Raw genomic sequence first — 18,325 nt, forward strand, 5'->3', positions numbered from 1 at the left:
ACCAATCAGCAGATTAGTTTTGTGGGAGTTGACAGCACTCTTACTGCGCATGCCTGTAAATTTTAAAAGCTCTAGTGTGTGGCGGTACCCGCCTGTGAGGGCTAGAGTGCAGACGTCCAGCACAAGCTCGTCGGATTATCGTCCTTACACATGTCGGAGCGCATCGAGCAGCGCTACTGCATTAAGTTCTGCTACAAGCTTGGTGATACACAAGTGCAAACTATCCAGAAGATTCAGCAAGCCTTTGGCGATGAAGCCATGGGAATAACACAGATAAAGGAGTGGTATAATCGCTTCAAGCAAGGACAAACCTCAGTTGAGAGCAAGCCACGGTCAGGCAGGCCATCCACTAGCAGAAAACGAAGAATTTCGTTGAAAATGTTCGTCGAAATAGTCGAGGACGACCGTCGTATAACCATCAACGAAATTCCTAAGAAGTAGGAATAAGCACAGGATCAGTTCATACAATTTTAAAGGAAGATTTGGCCATGCGAGATGCTGTACGACGAAAACTACCAGAAATGTGGGCGGCGCGAAACTGGCAACTGCCCATGACAATGCACCTGCTCATTCTGCCCTCTTGAACAAAGCTTATCTGGCCAAACACAACACTCCACTTGTTCGGCATCCTCCCTACTCTCCAGACATGGCACCTTGTGACTTCTGGTTGTTCCCTAAACTGAAAACAATCCTGAAAGGGAAGCGTTTTGAGTCGAGAGAGGAAATTAAGAGAAAAACGACAGCAGAGCTTTACAGCATCCCAATGTCAACATTCCAGAGATATTACCAGCAGTGGCAGCACCGGTGGGAAAAGTGTGTGCACTCCCAAGGGGAGTACTTTCAAGGTGATTGAATAAAAAAATTTCAAATGTGCAATTTTTTTTCTTTATGGACCAAGGTCGGATACTTTTTGAATGGACCTCATGTATATATATATATATATATATATATATATATGTGTGTGTGTGTGTACACATACACATATGAGTGTATATATATATATATATATATATATATATATATATATATATATATATATATATATATATATATATATATATGGGGGGGGGGGGGGGGATGGGGGGGGGGGGGGCGAAAGCCAGCATTTTGCGAACTGCCTGAAAATTCAGGCATTGAGCAAAATACAATTGGGGACATTTTATCCCCTCAAGGACTAAATAGTCCTGAACACAGCGAAACAGTATCTCACCTACACTGTTTCACTGATAGTACTGGCCTCCGGGGGGTCAAATGTATTTCGCCGTGTTTAGTGCTATAATGAATTCACAGCAGAAGTGCATCTTGTGCCCCGCCCTGTAGCTTACGACAGTCCTGACAAGCTGTTGATCAGCCAACCACAGGGCTGGAAAGTTGCAAACTCGTCAGTGTCTCTCGAAACGTCATAAAGTGAGCATCCCCGCTTGCACCTTTCCTGACAGACGTCTTTCAAATGTTATAACTTTCATTACAACATAATTTTACCTGACGAAAAGTAATGTTTCGCAATTTCATCACTATACATCGTCAAGCCAATGATTTAAGGATTATAATGATAAATGAATGATGTGCTTCAGCAAACTTAATATACTAAAAATATGTATAGTGAAATATACATGAACTTTTAAAAATAAAATATGTTTCGTACAGGATCGTAGCTTAAATGCCATGGATGACAATGCCGCCAATAAATTGTAGGTAGGGCTATCAATGTCAAAATAACGAGCAAAAGATTAAGAATATTAATCTCTCTCTTTCTCATCTTCGTGTATTTCCGTCCTGGTCACGTAACCAGTCGATGACGCCATCATCGTGATCACGATCCCTCGTTAGTACTAGTCTTATGGGGGGACTAGAAAAATAAGACGTCATTATCGTCACTATCATCCTCTCTTCTTAATTCTTTTGCTTCTTATTTTGACATTGATAGCCCTACCCACAATTTGCGGACTCAAAGATCCGCAGATTTTTCTATGGACCGTATATATCCACTATTCACGGAGAATTCGCCTATTCGTGGTATTTTTTACTGTAAAATATTCACAAATTACCTGATAAATATAGGCCTGCCACACTCTACCTTCCGTTTTTTGGTAGCAGTGTCATCCATGGCAATTAAGCTACGATCCTGTATGAAACACAAGATGATAAATGATGAATGCTCTGCTATGTTATGCAAGGGAATATATTTTATTTCTAAAAGTTCATGTGTATTTCACTAAACATATTTTAGCATTAAGTTTACTGAAGCACATCATTCACTTACCATTACAATCCTTAAATCATTGGCTTGACGACGTTTAGTGATAAAATTGGGAAACACTACTTTTCTTCAGGTAAAATTAAGTTGTAATGGAAGTTATAACTTTTGAAAGACGTCTGTCAGGTAAGGTGCGACCGTGGATGCTCATTCTACGACGTTTCGAGAGACACTGACTTGTTTGCAGCTTTCCAGCCCTGTGGTTGGCTGATCAACAGCCAATCAGAAACGTCATAAGGGACAGGGCTGGGCACCAGATGCACGGCTGCCATGGATTCATTATAACCCCTATGAGATAAAGTGCATCTCGCTCTCTGTCTGAAATTTCAGGCTTTCAGGCAGTTCGCGAAATGCCTAGTTTCATTATCTGCCTGTATCATATATAATTATACATATGTGCGTGTATGTAAAACGTGTGTATATACACGCCACCATAACTTGGATAATGGACCTAATATGTTCCAGACTTCTAATACGTACATACAAAATTTAGCGAGCCTAGCATGGGAAAGTTATAAAAAGGAATATAAAAATTATTGGCAATTTGTTCTCTATCTGTAATTAGGAGAGCTGATGGTTGAATTGGGCAGCAGTGAGGAGGAGTAGGAGGAGGATTGGAGGAGGAGGAGGAGGAGGAGGAGGAGGAGGAGGAGGAGGAGGCTCCTCCTCCTCCTCCCGGGGGTTGTTTGTCTTCTTTCCTTTTTCACTGCTTCCTTCTCGAGACCCACTGTTTCTGGCTCACTCGAGACCTGTCCAAAGAGGTTTGATGATGAGAAGTCAAAACGGTATCGTCAGTTAGCATTGCAACAGATGGTATACGACAAACTTTTCAAGCTTAAATCTTGTTGCACCTACATCTTCTGTAACATATCTCTTGAGAAGCAGCTTAATCATTCTTAATACACAAAGCTGTCTATTCCACCCTTGTAATCTCATGTTTAACATATACTGGTTTCATGAATTCTGGAATGAGGAATTCAGATGAGTGCCTCCTCATATTTTGACAAAACAAGCCTTCTGTAAACAATAATAAAATATTCTCTCTGAAGGGAACCACAAAATCTAATATTTTCTTGTAGCCCACAAACATCACTGTATATCTCATAGCACTGGCACTGCCTCGATCACATTGGTTTAGGTTTTCACTCAACATCTCCACCTAGTCCTAATATAACAATAAAAAGTAATGAAAAAGGTACATCAAACTTCAAAAAATATTGATAAAAATAATTATAATATGGGTATATATCTTATTCAAAATTCCACCTCGTCTCCTCCCAGAAAATACAATTACATTGAAAATTTAGGCCTTGACAAGAGGACGAGGGGTTTGAACAAGGAAAAAAAAAAGCTGAAAAACTAAACTTCTCAGACATAAGGCCAATTTTACTGAGGAGGGAGGAATTTGCATAAAAGCTGGACTCTAGTTTCAAAAGCACTATATTTTCATAAATTTACAGAGGTCCAGGAACACAAGGGGCGGGGGACCGTTTTCAATCCGCCCGAGCACATGGCGGGAGCAGTTCAGCCACGACGTTAGAAATTCGCGCAACGGATCAAGATTGCAAGCTTCAAAGGATTTCCAATTCCTACCACAGCCAGGCACAGCGTTTGTCTGCAAATAGAGGACATAGGCATAAGAGAGGGGAGCACACGAGGGCAAACGTTACTCGCTACCTTCTTTCAATCAAAAGGCCACTCATGGGGGAATGAAATGACTGGGAAATCTACACAGCAGAAACTATTTCGTGGCAATAACCTAAATTCACAAGGGGAAAGTTACTAGTATCATAACAAGGGAGTAATTACAGAATTGAGCCCAGATGGCGGTAGGGGGGGGGGGGGGGGGTTTAAGACTGCACAAAGTCGTCTTGGAAAAAGTTAATGAAATATGGACAAATGTAAAACAATTCCCTGGTTGAAATGGAATTTCCCTTACAGTACTTTATGGATGAGGCTGGAACTTTCCTCCTTGATGTCTCGTCACTATGGAGTTTTAAAATATACTTGGGCTTCCCAAAGCATGGGAAAGCCAGGCCCAGGATGATGGGGGGGTGTCAGTGGCGTCTGGTAGAGAGCCAGGCTTTGACCTGGCTTAGGTCTGGTGTTCTTCTGAGACTGGGCTGCTGCTTTCCAGGCCTTTTGAAGTGGTTGCTCTGCAGGGGGTAATTCCAAGCACCAATGGGAGAAGAGATAGCTTTTTCAAGAGAAAAAGGGAGAATGGAGAGAATGGGTTCTTTCCAAGTGGAAGGAGTTACTTGTATGATATAGATGCATTAAACTTGGATAAAAGGCTATTTCTTTCCTTGGATCTAGCTTAAAATCTTGAACAATCTGTAGATAACAGAAGCCATAAAAATGATAAAAAAATAAAAAAAAATTTAATTGTCACCATAGCGAAGCCAGCAGAACATGCACAACAAAGTACTCTTCTGAAGGAAAAGGAATGACAGCAATGGCAATTTGAAAAATGAAGCGAATGACGAAGAAAAAGGAAACAATCAGAATAATGCAATCTTTTGATACATCACCGGTACCCTTGGCCCGTCTATTATGCAGTAATGGCCACACATTTGAAGCATTAGGCCTTCAAGGTGTGTTTAAGAATAATGAAACTTTTAGTATTAGAACACTGTAAATATACTGCCACGATTGAAGGATTAAAATCAGATACATTTCATCACAGCATACCTCAAGTAAGGTGTCTCTCTTACTGGAAAGACTATACTATGCCACGGGGATAAATTTACTGCAAGTTAGGCGAATCTGCAAATACGCTTAACTTCCTTGACGGAGGCAGGGTCAAATGGTTACACTGACATTATACTGTATTTACACATAAATGACTTTAATCTCAACTGTCTCCATCCTACTGAATGCCTTCCAAACACTCGAGCCTTCTTGCATTTATCATTATTATTATTTATATTATACATACATAAAAATTATCAATGTGAAAATAATGCAGATATGCAAAGTAAAGGGCAATGTGCTCGAGTTTCTTCGAAGAGAAGAAGAAAAATATAAAATTTAAGCCAAAGGCCAAACCCTGGGACCAATGATGTCATTCAGCTCTAAATGAAAGTAGAAAGGTGTAACAGGAGGAAACCTCGTAGTTATACTATGAAACAAATGTTAGGAGAGGGTGGATATCAAGGTGGAAAAAAGAAAATATGAATGGAGATACCAGTAAAAGGAACGAAAGGGGTCGCAGCTAGAGGCCGAAGAGACGCTGCAAAGACCCTTCAGTAAAGCCTCCAGTGTACCCCATGAGGTTCCCTGACGGCGCTACCCGCCGACGTCAGAAACCGATTTAGAGTATCTTTGAGCTTTGTGCCATTGCTTGAATGGTCACCTCCCAAAACAAGTAACTGTAGTTGTCACCAGAGATAAGAAGCCAGCAGTTATCGATAACCCTGTCAGTACTCCAGTCACTTCAGCATCGCATAACTGAAAGGAGGGGATCTTAATACCCCTTTAATTCTGATAGCTTGCTTTATCGCCATTTTGAAACTGAACCGATATTCTTCCTCTGGAGTCGTAAACCACAGGGGAGACAGTCTGACTGAAGTGTATGGCATTGTAAATCGAGTGATTGATTTCTCTCTCGGGCTCAATCCCGGGAACTAATTCCTGGAGTTCAAGAGCCCCTCACCACGTCTAGGTGGTCCCACACCGAGAGGGTACAAACTTTACTGTAAAGCTCCGTTATCTGACATAAGAACTTTTCACTTAATAACATGAATATTAATTGATTAAATCTGTCACATTTTCCCCTTAACTGTTGAACTTTTGCTCGCTGTTTTTGCTCTAGAATCGATTTTTTTAACTGCTTTTTTTTCGTAATCACGTTTCTCATTTATTTTAAAAGCTGTCTTTTAGAAAAAAATACTTACAGAATTCTTAACAAAAAGAAACATACTAATTATTAAGAAATAGCTTCAAGAAACTTATTGAAGGGTAACTAAATTATAACTACATTTACACACAACTAACATGCATACAAACACAATGGTTTGTTGCTCCTTAATAGGAGGGCTTGCTATTTTTTCTCATCTGAATTAACTTATGGTGGTCTGGATTGAAAACGAGCAGTTCTATACACTTTCCGAGTCCGAGATTTGTGCATCTTTCAGAGTCAGATACTGAAAAATGATTGTTTATCAAGGTTTCGAGAAGACCAGTTTACTTCTGTCTAAGGGGGTTCAGTCCACTTGTTCTCACAAGTGCTCTCACAAAATTGGTTCTATAAATTAAATGGGTGTGGGCGACTATGGTTGCATGGTTTCTTTATTTGGTTTAAAGTAAGACTGTAGCAGCTGCCCTTAGCTGTTTGAGGCTTATTTTTGTAAGACTTAATCTGTTCTTGATTTGCTTTTCAAATATTACTATGGCAAAAAAGGGTCAAATTAAAACAGTTAACGTGTTTTAACTATTAGAATTATATGATCAGCTGAATTTCTATCTTGGGGAAATTTAACATTAAAAACGTTTTCCATTTCTTTAGTTGACTTAGGTGCATGTTAGATAATAATAAAATATACAGTCATAACACTACTGGGCTTCTCCTACCCATACCAATTGTGATCATAAAATGACTAGGAATTGAATTGAATATAAAATTTAGGCCATAGACCAGGCACTGGGACCTATATGGCCATTCAGTGGCGAGGCGGAAATTGACGGTAAAAGGTTTGAAAGACAGAGAATATGAAAGGAGGTACAGTAAAAGGAACGAAGATGGTTGCAGCTAAGGATCGAAGGCTGCTGCAAAGAACCTCAGAAAGGTATTCGTTCCATTTATTTTAGTGAATCCGTCGTAGTGACAATCTTCGGGGTTTCAAATTTTCATGTTCCTGAAACTAATTGGCTCTAGGATTTCTGTACATATTCTGTAGCACTTTCTTAATCGTATTAACATTGAGAGGTACAGATCAAGTGTTTATTTAGCTGTCATCTGTTTGATTAAGATTGATAATATAATTGATTGTCACCTGGATTAGAATCTAGATCCACAAAATTTTTGAAAAAAGTGATTGCTCGTCCTCCTTTCAAGAGACCAGTAGTACTGTCCATTAATAATGACTCCTCCTTGCCATGCGTGCAATTGATGGCTAAACGAAATAGAGAAGTGTAAATTTAATTCCTTCCATGTATCTGTTTCTCCCCTCAAGATGTCTCCTCATTGCCTTTCCAAGACAATACCCAAAGATCTTCACAACACCAAAAACCATAGTAACCATCGTCATGATTTGGGTTGTATCAGCTGCACTGATGCTCATCCCATTGCTGAAGGTAAGTTATGTTTAATACTTATTCAGTATTTTATAAGCATCTTATATTATTCCTCCAGAGGTATTTGGAAATGGTAAGTGTTCAGTGTTTTATTTGTGAAGCAAGGTTTAAATGCCTAGAAAGTCTTCCATACTGACAATAGTTGTTTGGTCAATCATTCCTTCAAGATTTTTTATAACTTTTAATTCTTAGGTTTGGGTTGTCCTTTATTAATAAAATTCATCGGAACCATATTCGATACAGTACATTTAAAGCTTTCCAGGTTGCTAAAGGTAGATATAATTTTCTAGCCAACTATGTTGTATTTTGTTTGTAAGCACACAAGGAAGGGAAGAAAGGAATAAAAAATTTAATTATATTTACTTTGAGTAAGAACAGATGAAAGACCACAGTGAGCGTGGTAATGAGTAGGGAAGACTTGGGTTTGTTTCTTAAGTTACACACTTTACAGGGATTTCCGTCATAAATACACAAATGATTATATAGTCAGCTCCATTATTCAGATCATCTTATCGACCACTGTGTTATAAAATATATGGGAAATTTTGTACCCGAATTCATATCCTACAGATATATGGAGAATTCACCTATAACATTAAGACGAAAGAAGTGACTTCGGAGACTCTCAAGAAACGTTGGAATGGTCCAAGGAAACTGTTCTTAGCTCTAGGATTTCTCCTCCCATGCGCTATTATCATCGCTTCGTATTCCTACATCTTTTATAAGGTAAGCTGTCAACACATCAGAAGTAAATCAGAAGTGGTAGTTGTTCATCACGAGCCCTGTAATAACATACAGCTTTACGTCCATTCGAGACTTCTAAGCTTATGATCGCTTCTCTCCATACGTCCCCCCCGTCACTTATTGGTCCCCCATCCTTCACTGCAATTCATGCTAGTACTATTTATGATTAAAAGGTCTGTATTGAACAAAGGGTTTTCACAAATTAAGTTTTCATACTAACTCCCTATTCACAATACCTAGTGCTCCTCCCTCACTCGCACTTATCACTCTCAAGGTTGGCATGGGAAAATGACAATCAACTGAGGCATCTGGCCTGCGGACTGTGCTATGCACTGATTTCTTACAGGATTCCTCCTCCCTTCAGTGAAATCGGCACTCTCAAGGTTGATTGGCATCTAGCCCAAGGTCTGAGTTGCACAGTGGACACATTTTTCTTGGTCTGAGAAGTTGTTTTTCGTGTCAAACATTATCATTTTGGAAACACAACTTCCAGATAGTTTGGAAGTTCTCTATACAAAACATCTTTGTTTTTGACATTGCAAACATATTTAGTGTCTCATATTTCGTACAAGAGTATGCATAATAATGCACGTTTTTACATTTATCATATCCGTTAATGTCATTTGTTTTTCGTGATTTTTCACTAAAATTACCAACCTCAATCTTACTTATTTTCCATTTTAATTAATTTTAATAAGCTGTTTACATGAATTTTAAGCTAAATACCAGATCTTATTTTTATATTATGTTTCATAAGCACCCAATAAGTGTACAACTTCCACATTTTGGGGACAGCCCAAAAATGGGAAATGTTGGTATTTTTCCTCCTATAATGAACTTAAAACAATAACCTCCTGGATTTTTCTCATCTACTCAAACTCTTTAAAGGTACAGTCATTTAAAGGTTAAACTCTAAAGACATTTTTACAGTCTTAAAGGTTAATGGATTAGCATAAAAATGTTTTAATTCAAATACAGATAATTGAGCTCTTTTATGGGAAAATGACCGGCAAGAATAACTTGTCAGCCTTAAAACTGACTCTGCTTGTGTTTAGTGTAGGGATGTTCATCAAGTATTTGGTATGTAGTTACACTGGGAAAGTCACTTAATGATTTTAGGTTATTACATGACTACCACTTATTTTGTTTAGCATTGTATAACAGTTTTGTAAGCATATTTATATATGCAGCACATTTTGACTGACAGTATTCTTTCGTATATGTAATGGACTTAATACTGTAAGGATCGATAAAGTAATGTAGTTATGGGATGTTTTACAATTTGAATCAGTGTGTCCATAAATCATATACACACACACGGTGTCTTTTATTGAGTATTAAGTACAACCTGTTTGACAGAGTTAACCTAAATATACATGAATATGACACTTGCCTGAACAACATTTGAAATGAGTTGGGTACAAACGGAAAGCTGTATACCTGTAAATTGATTTTTTATGATGCCGTATTTTTGCTAAATGTGTACCGATACTGATCAAACTTAAAGTAACAAATTCTAGTCATTCTAAAGTCATCTTTAATCATCTGGTGACTGTGAAAAAGTTCAAAAATTGGCTAAAATTTTTCATTTAATGTAATATTCATTGATGGATGGAAAACATTTCTTGGTCTTTATATGTCTGCAGTATACTCTATAATTGTGCAGTTTTAGCCTCCAGCTTTTCAGGAAATACAGTAGTATACATATTGTAAGGATTTTTATAATACAAAATAGTCTATCTTTTGAGTTTCTAATAATGAATACGTACTATGAAATAGGTTTTGAACTGTAGTATTCTTTGGTGTTCTAGCTAATACTTAATATCACTCATGTTTTGATTTAAATACAGTTCTCACTTACGCTATATGCAGATTATGATGAAGACTTCAGCAAAATGGCTGGAACTTTATGAAAGAATGGGGATTCCTGTGATGGATCCAAGAACAGCTCTATACAATTTTCTTAAATGCTATATTTTAGATGTGAAAGATTTCACAGTAAATATTCCTGTTTCCAAGCACATAGTGTACTCCACTAGGAATTAGAGACATAATTTTCAAGTGATTTTTCATTTTTCCACAGGCAAGACAGAGTTCAGCTAAAGTAGATAGGACAAGGTCCCAATCATTACTCAAGGGTTCCATTAATAGTTCAACTGAAGTCAGGTAAGTTACCTAAATTGCACCATCATTCTTGAGGTTGATTAAAATATTCATTCTCATAAGAATCATAAGGGGTAACTCACTATGTATTTCATTAAAAAAAATATTGTTAAGTCAGTTTCACTAACAAATGTATGGTTTAATATTTGGAAGATCAAATAGTATACTTTCCTTTTATTCAAGACTTTATGGTACGTATAGTTTTTTTTATTGTGAATGAAGCGCATTTTTTCATTAATTCAGTACAGTTTTCTTCATCACTCTGTTAATTTTGTATTTGCAAAAAAAGTAATGTGATTTGTTTTCCTTTGATGCTGCCAGTCTCTTGGTGATAACAGATGCAACCGAGACCCTACTTCCTGTTTAATAACAAAAAAATCTTGCTTATGCGTGTCAAAACAGCACAAGCAATAGTCCATGCCAGTCCTTAAAACTGGAGGAACCTTTCGATGATATTCTATGTGTTTCACGTACGGTGTTAACATGCATCTCTAGAAGTCTGAGAACAGGAAAGCAAGTGGAAAACTTTCCTTACTTATGAAGGTGGCGAATTTGTTGCAAATCACACATGTACAGAAATGGAAATGAGTACATGGCAAAAGGAGGAAATGTCTATTGCTTCTTCTTCTTCTTCTTCAGCTGTGGGTTTTCCATACTCATATAATGTGTATAGAGCACAGGAAACATTTATTCTTTTAAGGGCTATAGCCCTAGCCCATCTCCTTAGCAAAAGCCCAACTTTATTGTCAGGTTGAGTACTGCCATCATCTTCAGGAAGTTTATTTGGTTACTCTGATGAACATGATTTTGAGTGGTGCAGAAACCACGTCCTGTTATCAAACTGCCTTTAATGGACACTGAAGCCAGTCTTGTTAGAGATACCTCCTGATGCTAAGTTGTTATTTTCCCAAGTCTCTTTTCGGTAGGAGAGATAAAACTATACCATTCCTCAAGGACTGGAGGTTGTCAGCAACACTATAAACTTGTCCATTAATTGCTTTGGCTATGATGTTTGTTGTGAATACAAACTGAGCTTTTCATAGGCACCATCCTTGAAACTGACCTTCCAGATTTCGAATGTCTTATTCGCCTTTATGGGATCAGAAAGAGGCTATCTCCATGTTAACCATGACAAGCCTTGCCAAGTGAACTTTGATGATGAAAAAAAAAAAAAAGTTAACCTACAAATACTCTGACAAAGTCCATCTCACATTTATGCAAGCCTTTTCAGTGCCTGGCAAGAAAAGTGAGTCCTGCAAATACAGAGACATAAAACAATAAAAGCATTACAACATTCAATAGCATAAGCTTGCAGAAAATCTTGTGTACGTGCAGCAGACTGTAAATGTGACTTGCCAATGAAATGATTTGAATGATGTAGTTTACTGATTTAGCACTAGCCCTCAATGATTATAAAGTTTCTCTTTTATTTTTTAAATGGTTTTTGTCATCTTACTAGCACTAGCTACAACTAAGAACATTATAGATTAACTAGCCTTGTATAAGAGCATGAAAATTTAATTGAACTACTGTACTAGGTGTGTCAGCAAGAGCAGTAAACAGCCTTGTATTCTTCGCAGGAGGGAACTTTGTTTTCCCCAACTTAATATGTCGCATTAAGAGTGAGCTGGGAACCATTTTGGTTCTTTAGTATGGATATTTCTTTGTGGATTCTATGCCAACTGCTCCCTCCCATTTTATTTACCCAAATTAGTGTTATAACTCCTAAATGCCTTTTAGTCGGATTACATATATCCCTACATAATTTTTTATTAAAGGAATACCTTCCATGGAGTTCCCCTTAGATTAGGAGCTCCTCTTGCCCTACTTTGTATTTCCATCCTTGTCAAGGGAGGGAGATTAAGCAGGGCCTCTCTTACAAAACTTGAAACTTTAGCTGGTAAGACCAGGTACCATTACTCTTAAAATAGTCATGAAGTGAAGAATGAACTTAGGTCAATCTTACGAGTTTTGAAGGCACATTCTGGCTGGGTTTAATGTACAGATCATCAGTCAATTGATACTACAGCTTTAAGTCTTTCTTGGGTGCCCTGCAGACTGGTTCTTTTATTAATTTTGTCATTCTAATGTTTGCTGGGAGGTCTGGCCTGCAGGACACATTTTTGTATTTGAATACTATTCATATTTACTTAAAGGAGACAGAGCAAAAATTACCACTTAAATGTTCATAAATAATTTTATTATTTTTAATGTATTTACATCTTGTTGCATACAATAATTTCATCCAAAATTAGCTGCATTTGTAAATGTTCATGACTTTCAGACCACCCCGTCCAGCTGATGGGCTGAGGAAGCGTGATATTCGTATTGCTAGAACTATTGGCGTTATCTTTCTTGCATTCATTATATGCTGTACCCCTGTTTCCATAGCTCACTACTTCGACAACTAAAGTAAGTAACGTGCTATCTTTTATCATTAAAAGCATTTAAATAAACATTTGCATTATTAAGTAAATTTATGTAATTTTGTTCTGTGCATATGCTTCATTAGTGAATTATGCCCATGTAGGCTACAGTCCAGTGCAGTAAAGCATAGGCTATAAAACAACAAAATGTTATTGTCACTTGCAACACTGCTGAAATCTTTCCCTCTTAGATACTACACCTACCTTATTTATAACTAAGGAAATGTCAAGAGCACACTTTCTATATTCCCTCTATTAATCACAAGTTTTTCTAGTCTGTAGTGTTTATTAGCAGTTTCAAGACATATTGAATTATTGTTGTCTGTTGATTAAAGCAAAGAAGTAGGAAACTAGTTTTCATGCATTTGATAAGTAGTTTGTATCACTGTAACCACAGGAAGTGGACTGACAGCAGAGAAGCTTAATTTGACAATCACTTGATTTTCTGTGAAGACCTGAATAGTATAATGGTAAACACTCTTGGTGTTTCTGGACATAATCAGTTTATTCTATCTGATGACATGCTATACCTATCTAAAGTCACAGTCACTTAGTTTCTGAATAACGTGTGAATGAGCAACAATTTTGATCATGAACCCTGTATATGCCTGGTGACTGACTTTTTTCATGAGAAATTTTAAGGTTTTTTTATTACTTTCTCTCTCTTGCAGTTTCATAATCCAACACTCCTGCTGCTGTTGCACCCTTTGTACTGGGCTCAGTATTGCATTAACGTATTCATATACGTCTTCATGAACCACCAATATCGTGATGCCTATGTGAACTACATCTCTCGTTGGTGGCCCAACTTTAAAGAGGTAAGGATGGTGATAAATTATGGCATTGGCTGTAGGGAAATATAATGTCAATCTAAAACTAACTGAGTAAAAATACACTCTTGTAGTTAACTCATCCACTTCAGTATTCGGTCTCAACTGAAATTTGCTTAAGAGTGTATGGTTGTTTTCATTTTAGTTTTTTCCTGTTTGAATTTGCAAAATGTCATACATGTTACTTCCTTACAATTTATAATGCAGTGGTATAAGGGTTTGTTTTACATTGCTTAATTTTGCAGGATATACGTATAGTGATTTGTGAGTTAATGTACCATGAGATTTTCCTTGATATACATTTCAGCCTGCATTTTGTAGTCAAAACGGGGTAGCAGTATGATATTATGCCTGCCTTATCATGAGCGTTACGAAATATTTCCACACAATGCATTAGCCATCATTTTAGTTGTCAATAATCAACGCAACTTCATCGCTTAATTTTTTTCTATTCCAAATTCCAATGAGTTTGGTAAGTTAATAACAATCAAATTGAGAATTGCACCACCCATAGACATTTAATTTTATCCTAAAGAAACAAAAGTGCAATTTTTGCTAAATATGTCATTGATTTAAATACCTTACGCTTTGTCCTCTGTAACCATTGCAACTGGTACAGAGATTACCAGTGACACTCTTCGCGCAAATGTCTGCGTGCGTGGTTCCAGGTTGTCCTGGGGCAGCCACTTGTACAAATCAACGAGTAAATACATTCCACAAGAGTATCCACGCATTCCACCAACTCTATCTCCTCAGCACAGAATCCAATGACTCATCAAGGGCTTTTAGCTTCAACTTGTGTGTGAGATTTTCTTGTTGGTTATTTAAAGAAAGCATGTCACCTCTCTTATAACCGCATGCTGTTTTCAGTGTGTACTACTATAAATTGTCTCTTTTATGTGGAGAATAGTGCTAATTTTTGTGGAATTTCTTATCTGGACTTCAATATGAATTTCTTTACCTTATCATTCTTATTTAACTATGATTATCACAACTTTCCAACTTAATAAGGGAAAAAATGACAATTGTAAACCCTAATAGTTGTGCATGCTGAGATCATAGTCTTCTATTCTTCTAGCCATTCTTTTGATAAAGGAGAGGTTCATTGTAGCGATACTACTATGTGGATAGTACTGTATTCAAACTTTAATTGGCAATATGTGGATAGTGCTGCATTCAAACTTTCTTCCTGTTAATGGTTTCATTTTTTGTGGCATTTGCTACTCACCCTGTTATTCAAGATTATTCTTCATGCATTTTCTTGAATATTTTGAGAAACAAGGTTACATCATACAATTCATGTGTACTACATACTTTCCTATAAAGTACAAATGAAATATATCTATAAGTTATTTTTGTGAACGGATTACAGAAAACAAGAATGAATTTCATTAGCATACTCTACCTTAGGTAGGTGAGCGAAAAATACCACTTGAGAAATTGAGAATGATTGTTGTAGTTAACACAGGAATCACATGAAGTCATCATTATTGTTATCAAGTACCAGTAGTGGTAGTCAGGGAACAGCATCAGCAGCAATACCATTACAGGCGAAGTAACAATTCAAACCATCTAAATCATGAGTTTTCTTTAACAGTGGTGAGATGTGGAACTTTTGGGGTCAGCTTACATGCCATTTTGTGGTCACATAAACAATTGCACCTCACTCTTTTCTGTTAATGATATATATGTAGCTTAGACTGCTATGCATTTGAGGGACCGTGAATCATTGTTTTTCTAAGATATCTTTCAACTAATTATTTGATTGAAATGGTACTTTGACACTGTGTACAAGACATGTCGCCCTAATCTTTGGTAGTATAGTGCATAGCAAAATAGTGTTAGTTAAGGCGTTTACTCTTGACTTACATTGAGTTGTCAAGCATTGCCAGCCTATGCTTTCAAATGTTCTTTATCCCCATCCCGTTCCTCCCTACCTCACCCCCTCACCCTTCCCTCATTGCTTCCTCAACCCATCTTCCTGGCCCTCCGTCTCGTGCTCCAGTTTCCTGCCTATTATATAATATAAAGTAATATTGGAATGTTGGTTTTTGTAAATTTCTGTGTTCATTTAATTATTATTACTGTATTTTCTTAAATTATATAAATGGGAGTAGGCTAAAGAGCATATGACTGTCACTCTGTTCACCAAGGCCATGAGAGACAAGGTCTGCTCACTTCTCCCAAATCGCCAAATAGGCTGAGCTTTTTCTTCTTATTGTGTCAGCAGGTGAATTGGGGTAAGGGAAAAACAAAGAAAATGGGTATAATTTGGGGAACTACTATCACTATAGTACATACGTAATAATATCATTGTATGTATGTGTGTGTCTGTTCATATCACAGTAGAATTTCGTTTCTACTAATCATACGTCAGTAATAAAGATGCAATTCTTTTACCGTACAAGGTTTAGTGAATGAGTCGAGTTTCATGCATCTTGAATTATATTACTAATCATTAATGTAAAGCGACTCATTATATTCACATTCATTCTTATTTTTGAGAGACGTTCCAAAGGAATTTTACTTGTATTTCATACAATTGGGACAGTCGTTTATGAAGAATGCCCAAGTGTTACCTATTAACCTATTTTCAGGCATGTAACATACAGGGCTTTTGTTATAAAGAAGGTATCCAGTTTTTGCCTCATTCATAATCAGTTAAGAAATTAATTTTCTTATGTCTTTCACAGGTTAGTATCTCTATTTTGCAGAATATGCAAACTGTAATGATTGAGGAGTCACTCGTTTTTTATTCTTTGACGGCAACAGACCAAAAATGCTTATGATATATGTTTATCAAAGGAACTATATAATCTGAATATAATTGTTCCTTGTAATTTGAATGATTTTGAATGAGTATATAAAAATGAAAATGAATACATATGTTGTTTCATCTAAACGCTTTCCCAAGTGATATTTTGTTTCATTTGAAGTATATATAAATAGAGTATATTTCATATATAAAGTATATGTGAATATAGACAAATTAATACATAATACAATAGAGAGATAGATACGTACATTGATTGATTGATTGATTGACCAATATGCATGTGCTTTTTTAGGTGTGTGTTATAAACATTAACTTATCTATTGAGATTGATCCTTATTCTATTGTCAGGTTTCTCCATTTTGTATATGGTTAGGAGTTGTATTGCAAATGCATTTCTGCAACGATGCACACAAAGTAACATGGCAGCCATGACAGCAATGAAAAATCCATCTCCATCAATGATGCAGTGAATACTTATAGTGTGATTGCTCCAGCCAACAGACAACCCCTTATCAATACGGTATTATCCAACACAAGGAGGAGACTATAAACAAATATAATAGGAAAAATTAACAATTACTGTGGTCATTACATCAAACCTCGCTATCCTTTTCACTAGAATTCTCCAATTATCTGCTGGTATTTAAAAATATCAGGGAAAAAGTATTATTGGGGGAGAGATGAGAAATACGGCAATAAAGAAAGTGAAAGAAAGATTGGAAGGGAGGAAGGGAGGGAGGGAGGGAGAGGGAATGGATGGGGATACCGGATGTTCGAATCTGTAAATGACTCCTGCTGACTCATACGACTTTGCCTTCAAAAGGCAAGAGTATACGCCTTAACTAACACCATTTGACAATGCAATACATTACCAAAAATTAGGGCGGGGTGTCTTGTACACTGTCAAAGTACCATTTCAATCAAATAATTAGTTTGGAAAGATATTTGAGAAAAACGATGACTCGCAGTCACTGAAATGTATACTACTAGTATTTGAATTTTTTCAGTTCATTAACTTTTCAAAATTTTTATTACCAAGAACTTTGTAGCATGTGACTTAATCATTTAATGTTGTTGTTACTGTCACTTTTATCTATAAACAGTAGAAGACTTATGCTGCTTGGAAGATATAAAAAATGGTCTGGTGTTGCAATTATGTTGAAGAAAGGTAAAATTTGAAAGTTTTATGTCTTTACCTTTCTGACAGGCAGCTTCTTCATAGTGCAATATCTATAATCTATAATTCCACTCCTAAATCTCATTTATTTGTTTTCCAGAATAGTTAAGCTATAAAACAAAAGGGGGTTTTAATGCTAAAGCAGACAGCAGCTATTCTCTTTTTAGAGCTGCTGTTTTTAGAAGTGTTGTGGCTATGGTACAAGACATCAAACTTAGTATGTGACCATTAGCTTATTGTTATACAAGTTAATATGGTACCGTATGGTGCACACTGTAATGAGACCAGTTGGCCATACCTAGATGCAGCAAAATGATCTGGTCTTAAAACAGAGTTGAAAATTATGGGAAGATAAACTGGTAGAAACTGCAGTAAATGGATGGAAATTAAAAATGACAAGTTCATAGTATCACCTACAATGAGAATCTCTTGACTTTTTTGGCAGTGACTGCAAACCCCCATCCCCACCCATACTTTGAAATGTTGCTTTAATAATTAGAAATGATTGTGGTATTACTAATCAGAACTTGATGTCATGTCAAAATGTTGGGCATCAAAATGTTGCAGACAAAAACGTCGCCCGTCAAAAAGTTACATGGCAAAATGCTGCAGGTCAATATGTTATCACCATCAAAATGTTGCATCAATATGTTTTCA

General features: G+C 36.7%; 1 protein-coding gene across 1 annotated transcript in view; it reads left to right on the forward strand.

Annotated features, from left to right (window-relative positions):
* The window catches only part of LOC135219750 (G-protein coupled receptor moody-like), a 105,712-nt gene that overhangs the window by 83,253 nt on the left and 4,134 nt on the right, over positions 1 to 18,325 (forward strand). The window contains exons 4-8 of the mRNA XM_064256786.1: positions 7,432 to 7,552; positions 8,123 to 8,278; positions 10,380 to 10,462; positions 12,744 to 12,863; positions 13,553 to 13,703. Coding sequence (XP_064112856.1) covers positions 7,432 to 7,552; positions 8,123 to 8,278; positions 10,380 to 10,462; positions 12,744 to 12,863; positions 13,553 to 13,703 — 631 coding nt within the window. The remainder of the gene's footprint in view (positions 1 to 7,431; positions 7,553 to 8,122; positions 8,279 to 10,379; positions 10,463 to 12,743; positions 12,864 to 13,552; positions 13,704 to 18,325) is intronic.

Source organism: Macrobrachium nipponense, chromosome 1, assembly GCF_015104395.2.
Source record: "Macrobrachium nipponense isolate FS-2020 chromosome 1, ASM1510439v2, whole genome shotgun sequence".
NCBI lineage: Eukaryota > Metazoa > Arthropoda > Malacostraca > Decapoda > Palaemonidae > Macrobrachium > Macrobrachium nipponense.